Source organism: Gekko japonicus, unplaced genomic scaffold, assembly GCF_001447785.1.
Source record: "Gekko japonicus isolate JY-2015 unplaced genomic scaffold, Gekko_japonicus_V1.1 scaffold593, whole genome shotgun sequence".
NCBI classification, from domain to species: Eukaryota; Metazoa; Chordata; class Lepidosauria; order Squamata; family Gekkonidae; genus Gekko; species Gekko japonicus.
Genome location: NW_015169191.1, coordinates 86,785 through 106,917, shown reverse-complemented (window position 1 = coordinate 106,917; position 20,133 = coordinate 86,785). Strand labels below are relative to the sequence as shown.

Here is a 20,133-nt window from a genome sequence, read left to right as displayed (position 1 = left end):
TCTATGGCATTGTACCATGCTGAGGCCTCTTTCCTCCTCAAACCCCACTGTCTCCTAGCTTCACCCCCAAAGTCTCCAGGTATTTTCCAAACCAGACCTGGCAGCCCTAGGTTGTGGGCTCACCTGTACTTCAGTCTCTCCCTCTTGCCTAAGAGAGCAGGGAAACTTCCATTCATTCCCCAGTCCAGCCGACTGTGGAGTGGTGAAGACTGCCTTGGGACAGTCCCTGTTTTCCCATGCTTTTTGGCCTTGGGGCAGCTGGGAACTGTAGGCCAGCAGATGAGGAAGCCCCGTTCAACCCAGTGAGTGATACTCCTGCAGGCCCCTCTCTGGAACTACAGCTCAATTAAACCTTATGGGGGAACATTTTAAACAAAGAACCACAGCCATCTTACAAACACAGGTAACTGCCATTTCGTGACACCTACTGTGGCGAAACGGGGACCCGCCCTCAGCCCTGGGAGACTGAGCAGCCATTCTGTGGCTCACAAGCCCATTTTGGCCTTCCCACCCTGCCTGGTGGGGCTATTTCCCTTCGTTACACGCTGCCACCACTCACTGAATTGACACCGCCTTCCTAGAGGGACAGTGAGACCCCTTTGGCTGATTTCCCCCACCTTGGGAAGTTGGTACCACAATCTTTGGGTGCCCCCTGGAGAGTTGGCAACCCCATTTGGGCCCATTTGCATTCCCTAGCCTCCTTTTGCCTCTGGTAATGTGCTGAGCGGGGAGGACTAAGTGGTCAAGGCACACCAGGTTTTATTTAACTCAAGGTTTATTTTAACTGTGTACAAGTTAAGCGCAGAAAATAAACAAGAGCACATTAACACAACCTGGGCAGAAAATAAATACTATTTAAAATACCATTCCTCTGTCCCCTACACACCCTCACTATCTCTAGAGGTTATGGGCCTCAGGGTGGGTTTTGCTTCCCTCCTCCTGTTGTGGAGAAACCACCAGCCCTTCACCAGACTGGTCACTGGTACTGTTGCCCTCCTGGCTGTCCACCACGGTTTATAGTGGCATGGATGCCCTGGAGTTTGAGGCAACAGGAGCCCCCACCTGTACGCTCCCTTGAAGCTGCCGTCCAAGCTGAGTACACAGGTTGAAGACTAAAGACTCTCCTCAGGGGCCAAAGCCTTTATCCGCCTGGCTCCACCCATGGGGCGTGTCCATATTTTCCCACCCTTTTCCCCTAGTGCTTCTAGGAAATGTAGGCAGACAAATGAGGAAGTCCCAATCAACCCGGTTAGAGTTACCTCTTCAGAAAGCCAGTCGAATCCGACTCTAGGGTTGCGGTGCTCATCTCCGTTTCAAAGCCGAAGAGCCAGCACTGTCCGAAGACATTTCCGTGGTCATGTGGCCGGCATGACTAAACACCAAGGCGCACGGAACGCTGTTACCTTCCCACCGAAGTGGTACCTATTTATCTACTTGCAATTTTTTGCTTTCGAACTGCTAGGTTGGCAGGAGCTGGAACTAGAGATGAGAACTCACTCCGTTACTTACCCTTATGGGGAACCATTTTAAACACCAACTACAGACAGCCTCCATCTTACACACCCAGGTAAATGCCATTTCATTACACCTACCAACAGCCACTGAGGGAACAGTTAGTCCCCCATGGGAGGCAAGCAGGAGAAGTGTCTTCGTCAAGAGATAAAGCCATTTGCCAGTAATTCTGACAGGGCACAGTGGCTGAAGGGGGAGTGGGTAGGGAAGAGGAGCAGACCCAACACCTGGCCAATGGCACGCGAGTACTCTTGAGTGGCAGCTGACGGGCCAATGGCTGAGGGAGAGCATGGAATCTTGCCACCCCAAAACAGGATTATAATATAGGAGAGATATCTCCAGTATCTCATGTTACATTTTATGGCACACATGGCACGGCCTAACAAAGTGATATTTATGTCAGATCCTGCCCTCGTAACAAATGAGTTCGACATCTCTGCCCTATTTGGATTGTGTAAACCCTATTTGGGCTTCAGTTTATAAGGAACTGAAGGGAAGAAGGAAGAAATGCCCATTGAGTCCACAGTGGGTTGGGGTGTTCCAGTGAGATTGGGCTTGAAACACACCATATTTGCTTTAGTCTTAACTGTAGTGTTGCTGGGACAAGTTCACTTTGATTCTCAAGAAACTGAATGCTGACAGGATCAGAAATGAAAGCAGCTCAACCTTGGTTTTACCTGTGCATATTGGAATTTCAGACCATATTTTAATTGCTAAGATATCATTGCCACAAGCCAAGATTTGATGTGTCAGAACTGAGCTTCTGTCACTTGAAGAAAGCAAAACACCTCCTTCTTTCTATCACCTGTTAAGATAACATTTGGAAATTAAAAACAGGCTTGTGGGTTTTTTAGATGGTTATTTGTTGATGTTTTGCAGTGAAGCTTTGTACATGCCTGTGTATGCTTCAGGTAATTTTGTTCCCAAAGGACCCACCCCCCATTAAATAGATAAATTAAAAAATATATTTGGAAAGCTAAATGACAACATGTTTTGGAAGCTCAAAATGATGGAAACAATAGAAATAGGCTTAAGCAGAGTGAGGGTGCTACAACAAACTATTCTGCGTGTGGCAAAATTTCTAGCAGCTGTTGTCAAATCACATGACAACTTTTACAGTAGCACCCTGTAGCAACCTTTACATTCTTTCATGTTTTCCTGTGAAATGAGGTTTATTGTTGGATGCGGGTTTGCTGTTTATGACTCCGGTTGTAAAAACAGTAAAGACAATAAATAAGCAAGAAGGGCATGCTAGGCTGCATGTAGTTGGCACGTGAATCTACCAGTGTAAGAGAAGCTCTAGAGAGGGAGGCATTGCAGAACACTTGTCTTCACAGATGATTGTCTATCATCTCTCTTACGAAATGAAAGAATCCATCGATCAAATTTTTAGTGCCAGTTGATGGAAAAGTGAGTAATACAGTGCAGAGGAGGTTAGCAGAGAGTTCCATGGCAACAACAGGTAGATAGAAGTGCTGAACTCATTTGTTTCAAGGCCTGGGTCTGACATAAATGTCATTTTTGTTGGGCTGGGCCATGAGTGCCATAAAATGTAATGCCAGGTGCCGGAGACATTTTACCACTGACCATGACTCACACCCCTCCTCAGCACCTAACCACCCTTTGCTCAATATGTACAAGATGTTTTGCATAGCACAGAGAGCTATTGCCTGAAAATCAAGGTGCAACAACCAGAGACTTAAAGACTAACACATTTCAGAAGCTTTTGGTGAGTTGCTGCATGAAGTGCTGTATTCCGTTTCTGCAGGTGTGGAAGCCAAAGACAGTTGGTCAGGTGGCATCAACCAGGGAATCCAGTGAACCCTGCCTTATAGAAACTGCTACATCAATAGGCTTTGGGGAGGAGAGGGGGGTGAGGCAACCACACAATCCTACGCCTCCCTCTGTCAAAAGTCATAAATTCAGCAACAAGCTTCACCCACAAGGGTAACTGCGATGCACCCCAGCAACACAAGCAGTCTTCACGTGCTACCACTCTCCAAGGATGCCAGCTCCACTTTAATTGCCTTTTGCAGACTTATATTTCCTGACAGCTCTACAGTATTATCCAACCACCCAAAATATCTATATATCTAATACCCAAGTCGCCCCGTCTGTGCGGATCGCTAAATCCGCGCTCCGGGGCGACCTGGGAGGCAGGGAGAGTTTTGTGCACTCTTGGGGCAGTCCCCAGGGGTGCACAAAAATCTAAAAACTAAAAAAAAATATCGGGGGGATATTTATCGCAGGTCCCCCCGCGAGTATCGCAGGTCCCCCCGCGAGTATCGCAGGTCCCCCCGCGAGTATCGCAGGTCCCCCCGCGAGTATCGCAGGTCCCCCCGCGAGTATCGCAGGTCCCCCCGCGAGTATCGCAGGTCCCCCCGCGAGTATCGCAGGTCCCCCCGCGAGTATCGCAGGTCCCCCCGCGAGTATCGCAGGTCCCCCCGCGAGTATCGCAGGTCCCCCCGCGAGTATCGCAGGTCCCCCCGCGAGTATCGCAGGTCCCCCCGCGAGTATCGCAGGTCCCCCCGCGAGTATCGCAGGTCCCCCCGCGAGTATCGCAGGTCCCCCCGCGAGTATCGCAGGTCCCCCCGCGAGTATCGCAGGTCCCCCCGCGAGTATCGCAGGTCCCCCCGCGAGTATCGCAGGTCCCCCCGCGAGTATCGCAGGTCCCCCCGCGAGTATCGCAGGTCCCCCCGCGAGTATCGCAGGTCCCCCCGCGAGTATCGCAGGTCCCCCCCTTGTTACTCCCTATGAGCAAGTGCACAGACGCACATGCAGCACCATCCTCTGCCATATGCAAACCCAGACCCCGGTCACATGTAAGGGTTTGGGCCAGAAGAGGGACGGATCGGGGGCGCAGCAAACGGGCGCGATCTCACCGCAACATCTGGGAACCGGCGCGCACCCGTCCCGGATCCGGCCCTTCAGTCCGAAAACCCACTGCAAAAAAGAACCACCCCTGGAGGTGGACTTACCAGAAAGGCCGCGGCAAGTGCGGCCGTGGGATCGCTGGCGCGTCCTTCTGCCGGCGCATCCGAGGCTCCTGGCCGAACTGCGCATGCTCACACATGCACAGTTCAGCAGCCTCCCTCTCTGTGTCGTGGCTTTCTCCCCGGTCTCCCCGGCATCTGATCGTGCCAGGGAGCAAGTGCGCGGCGACTCACGGGATCTGTGTGATCCCGCCGCCGCGTGCCTATTTTGGTGCGGCTTTCAAGAGCCGCACTTTGCCCGTGTGGCAGGGACCCCAATATGCTTTTCTAAAAGCCTGCTATCTTCCCTGACCTTCGCCTTACCTCCAGCCCCTGCTTCCATTCAGACGGTACAAAAGGCAGCGCTTGCACGCAGGGAACATGCATGAGTTTTGGTTTTGCTTCTTATTTAATTATGTAAGCTGCTTTGGGTCCCCATTGAGGAGAAAGGTGGGGTATAATGACATAAATAAATAATATAGCTGAAGATGGGGAAGAGACAAAAGATTGGTGGATATGAAGGAGGAGAAGGAAGCAGGGAAAGGTGAGAGTATGGGGGTTGCCAGGAGGAGGGAAATACTGTGTGGAAGGGGATACCAGGGAAAATGATGTGTCTTCCGCAAGTGTTTGTGGTTTCTCCACCCCTCAACAGGACCTGCCCTAGCAGCCAGAACTGTACAACTGGGCCACAGTTTTGCCAGGCAAAGGTTGCCAGGGAAAGCTGAAGACTGGGGGAGGGGGAGGTTGGCTGGTGGATGGAAAGTAGAGAAGGAAGCACAGAAAGGAGAGAGTGTTTGGCGCTTTCAGGGAAGGGAAAGCGGAAACAGGGAGGGGAAGTGAGATGCCCTTGCAAGTCCTTGTGGGTCTCCCACTTGTTACTGTCTAATATTTATTTTATTATTTGATTTATACCCCACCCTCCCTGCTTAATCGGGCTCAGGGCAGCTGATGCCTTATCTTGGGCATGTTTGAAAAGTAATGGCTACTATGCTAAAAAAACCTCAGGGCATCTTCAGACTTGTAAGCTCTGTTCTTTGTTACTTGAGCCAGCTAGTGAGTTATTTCTGCTTTGGGTGCAAACTAAGTTGTGTTTTCACTGCAAGCCAGGATTCTAGATGAAAAACATAGGCATATGTATGCATCAGATGGCCATGTGTGAGACTGAGGATCCCCACACTGTGTCATTAAGACTGACAAACCAAGGTTTGCCATTTTGTCTGAACCGTGCCTCAGAGTTACTCTTCCTCTTACTGGTCAGTTTTCACCTCAACATTCTGTGAGAGATTGTAGTGCTTTGATGCAGATGTGGTATACCAGACCATCCACAAGCCGAATGGCCACTGGGTTGAAAGGCATTGCCAGCCTCCAAGTAGTGGCTGGATATCTCCTGGGATTACAACTGATTTTCAGGCAAAAGAGATCAGTTTACCTGGAGAAAATGACTGCTTTGGAAGGTAGACTCTATGGCATTATACCCCATAGAAGTTCCTCCCCAAACCCCACCCTCCTCAGGCTCTACCCCCAAAATCTCCAGGTATTTTCAACCCAGATCTGGCAACCCTGTGTATATTGGAAGTGAATGAGCAGCCTGATCCTATGCATAGTAACTCCAGCAAATCTCACTGCATTCACCAAGATTAGGAAGTGTGCCTAGGTTTACGACTGACTGCAATTTAAATCTCATTAAGTTAGCACAATTAAATATCTATCCTGATGAACTCAACTGACAGACTGTTCTCTCCTGTCTTTTTGTGTGGAAAAAAGGTTCCCAGTTTTTAAGTCAATTGTGATATGGGAAATTGTTACAACTGCTTTTCGTTTGTACTTGTAGACCTTGTGTATTTATAATTTGACAATGTGAATCAGGTAAGACAGCGTATTTGTCAGTTTTCTTTTTGCAGAAGGAAATCTAAGTTTTTTGATTATTAAACAAACAAGCTCAGTGGCAAACATGGCTGCCTTTTTTCTGCTGGTATCTTAAATTAGTATTAGTTTGCTTAGCTTGTGTAGCACTTGTTCTCTAAACCAGTTTATTCTGTTTTACTTGAGGTTTAGTCACCTTCAGGCACAGCAGGCTTCGTAGATTAAGTCTGCTGTTCCGCCTTTAAGCACTCCTAGATTGTAGCCAGTAGCAACCAGGTTGCAATAATTTCCCTTTGATGACATCATCGATTGTGGGAGAACAGAGTTGCTGCAAGAAGCCAGCACACTGTCCAAATCCTGATCAAACATGGCAGCTTCCCAGCCTGCTGCTGTTCTGTAAGAAATGGCTCGGTTATTCATTCTGATCTAACAAACCCACTGTTTATTTGTTTTCGCTCATGGAAGTATCATCCGATCCTTATTTACCATACGATGGGGGAGGAGACAGCATTCCACTGAGAGAGTTGCATAAAAGAGGTATAACAAATGCATGTTGTGATTCAGTTTTTGTGTATGTCTGCATGTGTATGTGGGGGGGGGGCTGCGTCTGCTTCAGAGGGGAGTTCTGAATTGCTTTTTAAATGCTGCAGCATTTCTCTGACTTCCTCCTGCATATGTATTTTATTCTGGAAAAACCCGGGCTCTGCTGGCTCTCTAGTACGGCTTGATCGTGCTCTCTCCCCCCTCCCCCCATTTTGTTTCTTTTCTTTTTAAATTGGCAGATTAGTTCTGCTTCAGATCACATCAGCTAGTGACTCCATCTTCAGTATGTGACAGTCTCTTGAAAGAAGCCAAATCCTAACCTGTCTCTTTTACGGAAGCTATGAAATAAACTATTCAATCATAATGGCTGCCCAGAGTTAGGCTGATAAGAATTTATCAAGGAAGCTGTTTCTTCTCTTTAGTGAAGTTACAGGGAAAGCTGCTTGTACTAGGCTTTGAAGTTTCTGTATGTGCTTATGCAGTTAACTCCTTCATAACATCCTGGATGTATGGTGCATTATGAATTTATTGCAGGATTCAGCCATTTTAAAGTACAGGGGCTGCAGTTAAATTTACACGAAATTAGGTTTCTTTTTTTCCCCGTAAGGGAGGACTGCTGCAGCTAATACAGTAATCTGTATGCGTAGTATAATATGTGCTGGTATTTAAACTCTGTTTGTTATGTCAATCAGTGTTTTTCTGTTCAGTGAGATCATGGAAGGTTTCAGGCAAAGAATGGGGGTGGGGGGTGTCAGCTGTGCTCATTCTGTGCACCAAACATTTGCAAGCCATGCAGCAACGATTAAGGGCAGAGCTGCTGTTCATACAGTTGGCTATGAATGGCATACTCTCTCTTGGATATTAACATGGAACTGTTAAACAAAATTATATATAAGCTTGTATCTCTGTTTAGTGGCATTGCTTCTTCCCTTTCCGGTTTAGCAGTGAATTTAGCTGTCTGCCTTGGGGGCACAGAGAGTTGCTGTCTAGGGGCAGCTTGCATTTGTGAGGTTTTGAGCTGAGATTCTGGAGACCAGGTGAATAATATCAGGAACTGAATAAATATAATTAGATCTAGGAGTCTTTTATTGTTTTAAGAGTGTAGGGGTTTGTTTTGTCTTGAAATGGTAATTTCATACAGTAATTGGGGTGTTTTCCATCTGAGCCTCTCTGAGCTGCTGACTGAACTAAAAATAGCATGTTAGGTCTGTATGTTCTTGTTTCAGAAGGTTTGTTTTTGTTGACAAGCTTGAGGTAAGGTTACTTTACATCAAACACGTTTACAAATTTGGAACAGCTAGGTTCTTAATTTTTGTGTTACAGATTTTATTGCAGTTCGGACGTAACTAGGCCAACAGTTTGTCCCGTCAGCGTTTTTAGTAAGTACTTCATGGTTGCCACTTTGTGTACAAGCCTTCTTAGGTTTTCTCACTGAAGCTAAGATGTCTGACTTCTTGTGCAGTAACTGCTTGGCTATGTTACTCTTAAGTTAAATCAACTGTTTTGCAAGCTACTTTTCAGAAACCAGTCAGGCTTGTGATTTGTCAGGTGGTTAGAACATTTTCCTGTTTTTGACTGTATAATCACGTAAAGATAATGAGTAATCATGTACAGTTCTATACATCTGACGTTAATCCATTAACCCATGGGTCTTTCAGGCAGTGTGTTTTGTAGATGCAATGTACTGTTTCAGTCTACCCAACATACATAGAAGAAAGCTTCTTTGTCTCATTGAGGAATTAAATAATCTGGTTTGAGTAAGTAGGATGGAAAGGCAGAAATTCCACCCTGTGAATCATCTTCTGTGAGGTGCTGTGTTGTTCTGTTCAGTGCAGCACTACCTAGAAGGACCTGGCTAACATATCAGTTATGAAAGTTCATGTAGCCTCTGAGGAAATGGATGTCTGATTAGATAGAATGTTAAAATGACATTGATTCCAACCCTGAAAGGTATAATTTCAGAAAGCTTTAGAAGTTACTCAAATAATCAAATGGCAATTAACAAATATTACTGATTTTTCCACAGTAATTTTAAAATGATGCATTGAGTAACAAAGTTTTGAACTAAATATCATATGAAGAGCTCATTATTCCCCAAGTTAATTGATGACTAAAATCAGTTAATACAATATCTTTCCTGTGAAGGATCAAATTTAAGCTTGACGCACTTGGCAAAAATACACTTGCAGGGAGCCACTTCTGAAAAGTCATTGGTATGCTTGCCACATTGGTATCAAAATGAAGAATAAAATTAGTTGCAGTGCACATTAAACCAAAGAATATTGCTGTCCATTAAAGATCTGCCTTTAGGAAAGTATCCAGAAGTCAACTGAATTTCAGCTCTCCAGGTAGTGGTAAGCACTTTATACCAACAACAGAAATCCTTATGCCAGTAAGAAGTGCTCATGGGTGGGGAGAAAGCAAGTTCGTGAATCAAAGGACAGGAAGGTCTGAGGCAGATGGGGTTGATCATTGTATAATGGCTACTGTACATATAGCTGAATATTAACATCTAAATTATGTAACGTTTGTATTGTGTTTCGTTTATAGCTGCCTTCAGTAATCCTAAAGATTCTTGTAAGTAGACACAGGAGCAAGTAACTTGATTATTCTTTGGTATCTTTTAGGAGTCATGATTTTATTTAGTTCCTACAATAAGTGGAAACCCACTGGAGCTAGAAGTTCTTGTTGGATATGGTCATGTATTTTCAGTATACTGTAAATATGGCACTCGTGAGCTATTGGTGCATAGATACTGAGCAGCAAAAAGTAATGTTCAGTAGTCAGGCAATAATACAGCCCTCTCATCTGAAAGTGCCTATGGTTGATACCGTTTCTCTAATTAAATGGGTCATGGACTTAAAAACTAATTAAAAGTCAGATTCTGCAGGATGCTGTACTAGCATCCATAGGAACTCAAAAACAAACAAACAATAAAACTGTGTTTTAGCTAGTTGTGTACCCTTCTAGTTCTATCTTTTGTCTGGCATTAACATGCACAGGCATAGGAAAACCTTTCCCCAGCTTTCAACTTCTGCACCTCTCATGACTCCATCTGAACATGGCCATCGTCTTATAAGATTATATTCTTCCAACACTGGCTACGTTGAGCCTGTCAAAAGCCTTTTTGTCTCACCTGTGGAACCTCTGCCTCTTCTTCTATACTACTTATTGCTTTGGCCCCACATCTTGCTCTTCCAAATAGCTGCTGTACTCTTATGCAGTTGGGTAAGGTAGTGAGGTTGGACCCACTTAACAGATAGTAACACTGCCGTATGGTATCTGGCTTCCACAGAATACTGAGGAAGGTTTTCCTGCTTTACATAATTTGGCTGATGCTGTTTCTGATTGCTGTAATTACTTTGTTCTGTGCCTGATTTTTTTCTTGTGCTCCTTTTAGTGTGGAGTAAATTATGATTATTAAAGCTAATACTGTTGCGTCACTTAGATCTTGTGACAATACTACAATAAGGAACATTTAGGCTTAGTAGCTGTCATGCAAGTACGTAACAAGGTTTAGAACTGATAACTAAGCGTGTCTAGAACAAATGTGCCTTTTAACAATAGATTGTCATCCATACCTTTTCTTCAATTATTAAGCATAAATATTGTATTGAGTACCTGATCTCAGGTTCCTCTAGCTTAGTTTTGTTTTGTTGTTCTTGTCCAGAGTCCATTCTGTCTTGTCCTACTGAGGTTTTCCAGTTTATTTAAAATGCAACTATATACCCTTCTTGAAGTAGTTTAAGAACTATAGGTAGAATTATGCCTAGGAGTGACATCTGCAGCTTGGATGCATGCTCAAAAAAGGCAAAATGAAACATGAGGTTATATAGATATTAGTCCAATCAATCCTCTGTATATATCCCTTATTTCTAGAATCATCTGGATGGGGAAATGCTTCGGTTGTGTAGTGTAGCCGTTGACTTCCAAAGTTAAGACCATGTGCTGGTTTGGATCAAAGGTTGCTCCCACATGGATGTTTTGCTCTAGTTTGGTGTTCACAAACTACAACTTGTGTTTTTTTGGGGGGAGCACCCATATGACAGCATCTTCTAATCATCCACTTTTCAGGATTTTTCTTGTTTTGTTCTGATCTTTCCAAAACCTGTTTTTGTCTGCATCCAAACAATGGCATGAAAATGCACCCTTTCCTTAGCAGTAGTGCTAATCAGAGAAGAAAGAGCCAGGAATGGCCATCTACACACACCTGCTCCTGTGTGTGTGCTGCATCTGCACACACACACACACACACCGCATTACAATACTACAGCACTATATCAATTATTGTTTTTAAAAAGCTTGAAAAAGCTCTTCAGTGGCATAGCACAGTGGAATGGCAGTCATGGGAATTTGGGCAAGGGAAGTTTCTGGAAATCTGCTATGTGGACACTTCACTGTCATTATGACTGCCTCAGCATTCACAGAACTACAGCCAAAGAAACTCTAGTATGAAGCTGCTGAGTTAGAATTCAAATGCAGACTTTACATTTTTATATGTGGTTTCATTAGGGCGGGAATAGTTAGCTCACTGCGTGTGTGTTAAGTGCCATCAAGTCACTTCTAACTTTCAGCAACCCTATCAATTAATGACCTCCAAAATATCCTATCCTATCGTTAGCAACCTTGCTCAGGTCTTCCAGACTGAGGATCAAGACTTCCTTGATTGACTCAAAACATCTCATATTGGGTCTTCCTCTTTTCCTGCTGCCTTCAACTTTTCCGAGCATTATTGACCCAACTGATGCTATTGTACTTTGGTGATATTATGAGAAGATAAGATTAACTGGAAAAAACAATAATATGTTTTTGCTTCTAGGGAATGTTCAGGCTTTTTTTCATCTAGAACCCACTTGTCTTTTTGGCAGTCCAGGGTATCTGTAGATTCACCTCCAACACCACATTTCAAATGAATCAGCTGTCTTCCTGTCAGTTTTCTTCATTGTCCAACTTTCACATCCATACATAGTAATGGGGAATACTATAGTATGAATTGGCCTGACCTGGATAGCCCAGTCTAGCCTGACTGTGGAAGCTAAAACAGGGTGGGTCCTGGTTAGTATTTGGATACCAACAAGGAGTGTTAGGGTTGTTACACAGAGGAAGCCAACAGCAAATCACCTCTGAATATCTCATGCCTTGTGGGGTCACCATAATCGGTTGCAATTTAAACAGCAAACAGAAAAAAGTATGAATTGTCTTGATCTTGGTTGAGATACTTCCATATACTTGTGGATCTTTTCTAGCTCCCTCATGGCTGCCCTTCTCAATCTCCCTCTGATTTCTTGGTTGCAGTCTCTCTTTTGGTTGATGATTCATCCAAGGAATAGAAAATCTTTAGCAATTTCAGTTTCCTCATTGTTAACACACAGACAATCTCACCACATGAAGGTGTGTGCCAAGATGTAGTTCTTACTACAGAACATGATTGCTACTCATTACAGGTTTATGTCTGCTTTTCAGATTAATTTCACTTTGCTAATGCATTAGTAGTGGTTCACATCTTCTGTGACTTGTTTACTCTTGACTAGATCTTGTTTCCGTCTGTGCCCTGCAACTTAATGTAGCACTCCAGTGTCCTAGAATTCTGGCATTTCTTTGTAATATCCACCTTCTGCTTGTAGCTTTGTTATATACATGTCCTTTTGCTACCTGATGAAGTAGGCCATAGCTTACAAAAGTTTATGCAATAATAAATTTGTCTGCAATGTGCTATGAAAACACTCTTTGTTTTGGTTGTGGCATATGGAGCCAAACCAGAGGGATAGTTGAGCATGTTTGTTGTAACACAGATGAGTAGCCTTATGGCACATTCCTGGAAAATGTGCTGCAAATATAGTTATGACTAGATGCATGATGGCCCAGGGGCATTTTTTTCCTTCTGAGGATTTTTTCAATATTTCTGATAGAAAAATCAGAAATCTGAAAATAATGTCCCATGAAAAACTTTCTAAGACAAAGTTTTTCTTTCTCACTCAGAATTGTGTAGTGTGAAGACTGTTATGCAAGACAATCTGTAGCATTAGATGGTGATTCCTATATATACTGTAAGCATACCAATTTTCAAGAATATAATAGTTGTTTAAATGTAATTAACTTTGTCCATAATTAATATTTTGTAATGTAGATAATGATAAACTATAGAAGAGTTCAACACTGTAAGTGCAATTCGGATGTACAGATAGTATTCCTCTAGCTGTCTTGCAGCTATCCTCTTTCTTTCCAGGCAATTGGGATAAACAGTGCCTGCACCTTTCTTCGTAAGTGTCCATGACAAGAAGTGCTGTAGGCTTCATTTTTTAAAAAATGAAAACTGGGCATTCAGAGGAACTAAAATCTGAAATAGAAATAGGTAAGTGGTGATAGATGTTTATAACACAATAGTTCTTAATTTTTTTTTAACATAAAAAGTTCTGGTGGCACATCAGAAAAAACTTCCCGAAAGAATATGGGCAGGATCTTTATAAGCAGGAAATTGTACACCATTCCTTCTTTAGGATGTGTTAATGCACTTGGACTACTTTCTTTTCAAAAAGATTGGAGTAAAACAGATTTGGGGAAGGGCATATGGGAAAACCTGGAATGAGTGCAGTTAGATACATGTGGAAACCGCCTAAGGCAGGGGTCCCGTACATTTTTCAGCCTGTGGGCATCTTTGTACTGGACGCAACCAGAAAATGGTTGCTGGTGTAGATGGAGCCGACCACAAAATGCCTGTCATAAAAAGCAGAGCCAACTACAAAATGACAGGGAGTGAGGTCATGTATAACTCTACTATTCAGCATTTCATGCAGAAGCTGTGTTTCACAGGATGCTTTTTTAAATGAGCATATGGTTTTAAAATATTGTTTTGCATACACACAGATTTACAGTCAGTCATGCGGTGAAGATCCTCGTGCTGTGGTGGTAGCTGCTGCTGAAGCAACTTTTAAAAAAATTGTGCAGCCAGTTAGAAGCCCTGGTGGGCAAAAGCCCTACCTCACACACTTTCTAAAAACACTTAGTGCCAGAAGGTCCCAGGTTCAATCCCCGGCATCTCCAGTTAAGAAGAGAACTGGCAGAAGGTGATATGAAAGGCCTCTTAAGTGAGACCCTGGAGAGCTGCTGCCAGTTTGAGTAGGCAATACTGATCTTTCTCCCCACCCCACCCCCAAAAAATTATAAAGTATTTTTTAAAAGAAAATGTTTACAAGCCTACTTTTTAGCACAGCACCAGACTGAGCAAGGGATACAAAAGAAAGAGGTAAAAAGCAAAAGCTCTATTCCTCGATACGTGCCCTATCAGATGTTAAAATAGGACAGGCTCCTGTAGCAGTATTGATCTTGATGGACCAGTGGCCTGTTTCAGTGTAAAGCAGATTCATGCGCATTCGTGCCCAGGAGAACTGGCGGCCACCCCTGCCATTTGCGAGGCTGGCCCTGCTCTGACTGCTCTCAGTGCCTCTCCTGTTTCCAGGTGATCCCAGATTCTGATGCCCATCGAGCTGGACTGCAGGAGGGAGACCAGGTCCTGGCCGTGAATGATGTGGACTTCCAGGATATTGAACATAGTAAGGTGAGGGTCTTCCCCACTACTGGAAGGCTTGTCCGTTGCAGGGGGGGAGAATTTATTTTTTAAAAAACCCTGCTTTTCCTGCTCCCCACTGCCAAAATCCCAAAGCATTTTTCTAACCGATACGCCAGGAAATGGTCTTAAAGGCAAACAGTACAGCACCCTTGCTGACCAAACCAGGCTGTGGTCAGTGCCTGAGGATGCCTGGGGGAGGGACCCCAATTTACGCTACCTTGAGTTCCGAGGAGGAAACAGTTGGGCCCATTGAGAGTCTGTTTGGAACGTCTAAATTCCCTTGTTTTTTTTCCTTCCTCCCACCCCCCAGGCTGTGGAGATCTTGAAAACTGCCCGGGAGATCGTCATGAGGGTCCGTTTCTTCCCTTATAGTGAGTGTTTTATTTATTTGTTTGTTTACTTCACCTATACCCCACCTTTCCCCACAATGGGGACCCAAAGCGGCTTACATCCTTCTCCGTGCCTCTGTTTTTATCCTCACAACAAACCTGTGTGGGAGGTTAGGCTGAGAGCACGTGATTGGCCTATGGTCACCCACCAAACTTCGATGGCAGAATTGGGGATTTGAACCTGGGTCTCCTATCTCCTAGTCTGGCACTCTAACCACTATACCACACTGTTTTCCCAGTACCTGCTATTGATCTTTGTAAAATCTAGCCCTTTCCTAGCAAATTTATCTAGTGGCTTACAGTCCTCTTTTGCCCTTAAAAACAAACCTTACGATTTAAGCTGCCACCATCTCCATTTATATATTCAGAGCTCTGAGAGACTAGCTGACCCTAAGCTAGGCCATAAATCCGTAGCTGAGGCGAGCCAAAATATTTTCTCATTTATCGCTGGCTTCTTGGTAGTCATAACAACATGGAGTTTGTAATGCATTTCCACACTGGGGAAGAGACGCTCTCTTTCTTACAGATGCCTTTAAAAAGGTGGATTTTAGCCTTGGCGGCTAAATGGGGCCTCCATCTCCAGAGGCAGTATACCCCTGAATGCCAGCATAGAGAGGGGAATGCAGTCAGGGCTCTTTTTGTAGAAAAAGCCCAGCAGGAACTCATTAGGATAATAGGCCACACCCAACAGCAGAAACTCATTAGCATATTAGGCCGCACCCCCATGTTACCAGAAGTGTGGTCATCCATCCACACCCACCTTTTGCTTGTTATTCTGTTTACCTTGTTTGTTGTCAAAACCCAGGGCTTTTTTTGTAACAGGAACTCCTTTGCATGTTAGGCCACACACCCCTAATGTAGCCAGTCTTAATGAGTTTCTGCTGTTGGGTGTGGCTTATTATGCTAATGAGTTCCTGCTGGGTGTGGCCAACTTGGGAGCCAGCCGGAACGCGGTTCCTGCGCGTTCCTGCCCAAAAATAGCCCTGGGAATGCTTATTGCGTTCATACTCTTGTTGTGATGACCACTCTGGGAACCGGAGGTTTGGTCAGAAGGATCTTTGGGCATTTATATCCCGCCCTGAGCCCGTTCGCGGGATGGGCGGGATATAAATATAATAAATAAATAAATAAGGTCCCTGTGGACTCTTCCATTCACTGTGTTTTCTCCTCCTTTCTCTGTACATGCCCTATCATATGTTAAAAATATGGGACAAGCTCCTTAGCTTAGGACATTACAGATCTCTACAGAGTATCCAGTACCTTGAAGCTTCCTCCAGTTCTCTAGGACAGCACATGGTTAAATGTCTGCCTCCAGACCTCAGTTAAGAGTTCTGTCTGCTCTGATGGACTCAGCACAAAAGAGAGCTTCCTCCTAGCTCCCCTGAGTTTATCACCTCTCTTTTCCCATCCACTGACCAGATCCGGCCAGGCTAGAGAAGTTTTTCCTGAAGTTTCCAGAAATTTCCTTCCTGAAGTCTCTCTAGCATTTAATTCTTCCAAATCTCTGTTCCCTGTTTAGGGAAGGGGGAGAGCTTGACCTATTCATTATTTCTCTTGCTAGATCTATTAGCATTTGTATGGAAGTGGGCTGAGGTACGTCTGGAAAGCAATTGCTGACTTCCCCACTTCCTGCCTGCTCTCTGCCCGGGGGGCGGGGGGGGAGAACCTTTTAAAACTCAGAGTGAAGGTTTTGCTCACTTCAAACCTCTGAAGAAAAAATCCATTTCTTCTCATATATTTTTGCATTTCCCCCAAAATTTGTTTTCCTTGAAAAAAATGGGTAAATCCATTCCCCACCCTCACCCTTCAGCATTTCTAGAAATGTTTCATCTCTTGTTGTGAATTGTCAACTGTTAATTGATTTAATATGTGTATTTTATTTGCCATCTGGCATTTTTGATTGTTCAGTGTGAATGCTATTAATATTTCTGCTAAAAGGGCAGAAAGAGAAGCTTTAGGATGACTAAATTCTTGATTTCTTACATCCCAAAGACCCATCTTATAAAGTAAAGTGTACTGCATGTCCCTGAGCAGATGATCAGTCCTAGCATAACACTACAGTGGCGAAGGTATCTTTAAATAACCAATACTAGCTTTTCATTTTAGGCCATAACGGCTCATATCTTAGGTAAGGGACTTAGTTTAAAGTCAGAAATATGTGGATAGTAAAAAAAATCTGTTTGTGTTATACGCTTGCATATAACTCTAGACAGCAACACAGTGGCTCAATATTGAGTATACTAAACAGTGAAAGGAAACAGTGAACACAACTCATTTAGCTACACAACCAGCTGAGTTTATGGTTATTGGAATTCTGCATTTCCACTGCTCTTAAAACACGGCAACAGGAAGAGTAGGAGAATAAGAGAACTAATTCTTTAATCTAGCCAAGATTGCTTCTCTGTAACAGAAACAAATTATTAATAACATCCTAAACAGAGCTATATCTTCACAGGATACAAAACGTAATTGGGAAGATTCAGGAAGTGGCAAAAGAGGGGGGTAGAAATATATTTCCTCTCGTTTCCCTTGATCAAATACTCTATAGTAGCAGTCAAAATTAAAATACGACAGTGTATCATTGAGTGCTGACTTCTGTTAATTATATGTATTCAATTAGCTGTAGCTGAGCATGAGAGCTTCTGTGTATAGGTGGTACTGTGATTTATGACTGTTTTGTTTAGGCAGTGGAAATGTGCTATTGATTTATTAAATACTTTTTAGATTATTTTATGAGGATCTCTTGCACTAGGATTGAGACTAGTTTTTAGTTAGAAATTTTGATGAAATATAAAAATAATTCCACATGCTGTTGTCATTGCTGGATGTTGCGTATGATTAATGCTAAAAGGAGTTTTGTTAACTAGGCGATTATTTGAACCCTTGTTATGTTGGCTTTAAAATGACTTTTTATCCAGTCTTTGTATACATTTCAAATAAAAATATTTCCTCAGTATTCAGAGAGCCGTAAGTCAACTGGTTTCACTCATAGCAGCAGAGTAAAAAATTAAATTAACATTTCCACCTGCTGTAACAGCAGACATAAGAACATGATTTTAAATGTGTTATGCTAGTTCAAATTCCATTGACATGTGTTTACAGTCAGAGTTGGGATAGCCTGATTCTGTCAGTTAGTTTGAGCTGCTTCTGTTTTGCCCCATTTGCTACTGAAACTATGTTCCCATAGTCTTTTAGTGTTGCAGTGGGGCCAGAACCAAGGCAACGAAGGCACTTGTAGTATCCCTACTCCTCTGCCTACTCTTATGCCTAAGCATAAAATTGAATTATAATTATTTCCAGTTTGGTAGTTTTAATCCAGCCTGTTTATGTATTTGAGGAACACAAGACAAGCTTTGTATCATAGGCACACATTAATTTACATAAAACCAATATCGTGCAAAGCAAATGGTAGTGCACTGGATTTCAGAACTTGGGTTTGTTTGCGTATTAGCTGTATTTCTACCTTACTTTGCAGCTATGAACAAAAGTGGGGAGCCATGGACTAGCTAGTAGCTATGAATGAACTACTATAAATACAGTTCCCCATCTTTAAAATTGGACATTAAAGATGTGTCCAGATGGCAGTTTCTTGACCTTTTTATTAATTTAATTTAATTTAATTTAATTATGTGCTAAACAGAAGGGTGGAAGGCTAGTGAAGCAGATTTCTTCAAAATACACATGTACCTAAACAGAGTTACTAATCAGTGATGATACTCTGACAGTTCAGACCTGAACAGAGCCCACTGACTTCACTGGATTGGAAGGGTTATTTCTATTCTCTGTTTGTTTGCTTTCAGGGTACCATTCTTCATAATAAAAAATACAGTGTACCTGAAAATATACATGTTCCTTTACCAACAAGTTTTGCTCATTTTCTTATCATATTTTTATCTCCCAAGACATAGCAATAATACGCTGTAACAAAATTAACATTAGATATATAATCTGGCCTCCCCTATGGTCTCAGAAAGGATAACAGCATTGTGGAACAGTATGATGACATTTTGTCATCTCAAAGCTCTTAATCTCAAATTAAACAAGCAAATGGACATATATGAATGTATCTTATCCTCAACCAAGGCTGATGGTTAGGCAGCCTGTCACGGCTCAGGTGGGGTGTCACCTGACGCTGCCACCACTCTGGTTCCAGGCTTCTCTGAGAAGGCCCAGAGCACCTTCCGAAGACCTTCAGACCTCCCTTTTGGTCGAATAATAGGCGTGAGGACCAGGCAGAGTGAACACTGAACATAATTTATTTTATAGGAGGTCAAACAAACAAGGTGCAGAATAATAACAGCAAGTGGGTGAAAAGAAAAGAAATCAAATGCCCTAACGCATCTAAATATATACTGTCCCTAGCTCACTATCTGCAGTGGCCTTAGACTACTCACCCTTCCTTCAGGATGAGTGTCTCTTCCCCACAGCAGCCTCAGTCCCTTCTGGCTCTGTTCCCTGGGAAGAACAGCTTTCCCTCTTGTACCAGTTCTCTTATTCCCCAGCCCTCTTCTTCCCTATTGGTCAAAATCAGCGCCAAAACTTCCCAAGGCCTTCTGGGATTTGTAGGCCCAGCCTCCCCTACTGCTAGCCAAGCTCCCTAGGCCTGCTAGGCCGTGCTTGCACAGCCCAGATCATGACAGAGCCATTTTCTGTTTGTAATGCAACCTTCTTTAATCAGAATAATTTCTCTGATACATTATTTTATTTTTCTTGGGATGCCCATTAAATTTCATCCACAGCTTTTGACTAATTCAACCTCTCCAAAATATATTCCCCTGCCATCTCTCTGAAGAACTATTTCTGTTCTCTGGCACATTGATTTTGGTCCAAACTTTCTCTTGAACTCACAGGACACACTTCTATTTGTACAAAAGCAGGGAGCCATGTCAGTCAAATCTCTCTTTCTGCTGTAGATACCTATACTATAACTGAACTGACCCTCAGGAGTAGCTTTTTGAGGGGCTGCAGAGGGAACGAGGAGACTGGAAAGTGACATTCCATGACCAGAACTGTGCTTGAGGCTCTTCAGAATTTCAAATGATAAAATTTGCCCAACTGTTTATCCGCACCCAGGTCAAAGAGACTTTTGCCTCAGATATTATTCAAGATGTTATAAGCCTTTTTCTTATCTCACTCCAACAGCTGCAGTAATGAGATGTGATGGGTTTATTGTTGTTTGTTCTTATTGGACAAATGTCTTCTGTGGTGAATGTCATAAGCTTTAGCTGGTATTTCTGTCCAGAATGATGTGCTAACTTTTAAGAAAATTCAATAAACCAAAGTATTG

At 43.3% G+C, this 20,133-nt stretch overlaps 1 protein-coding gene across 5 annotated transcripts in view; it reads left to right on the top strand.

Annotated features, from left to right (window-relative positions):
- Nucleotides 1–20,133, top strand: part of CLCN3 (chloride channel, voltage-sensitive 3) — an 82,275-nt gene that overhangs the window by 16,117 nt on the left and 46,025 nt on the right. For 2 of the 5 annotated variants that reach the window (XM_015416240.1, XM_015416243.1), the window contains exon 1: nucleotides 6,708–6,884. The exons of 2 other annotated variants lie outside the window; for them this stretch is intronic. In XM_015416240.1, coding sequence (XP_015271726.1) covers nucleotides 6,806–6,884 — 79 coding nt within the window. In that variant the 5' untranslated portion in view covers nucleotides 6,708–6,805. Of the gene's footprint in view, nucleotides 1–6,707; nucleotides 6,885–8,234; nucleotides 8,270–20,133 lie in introns of those variants that run through there. One more of the 5 variants, XM_015416242.1, reaches the window with a different exon arrangement.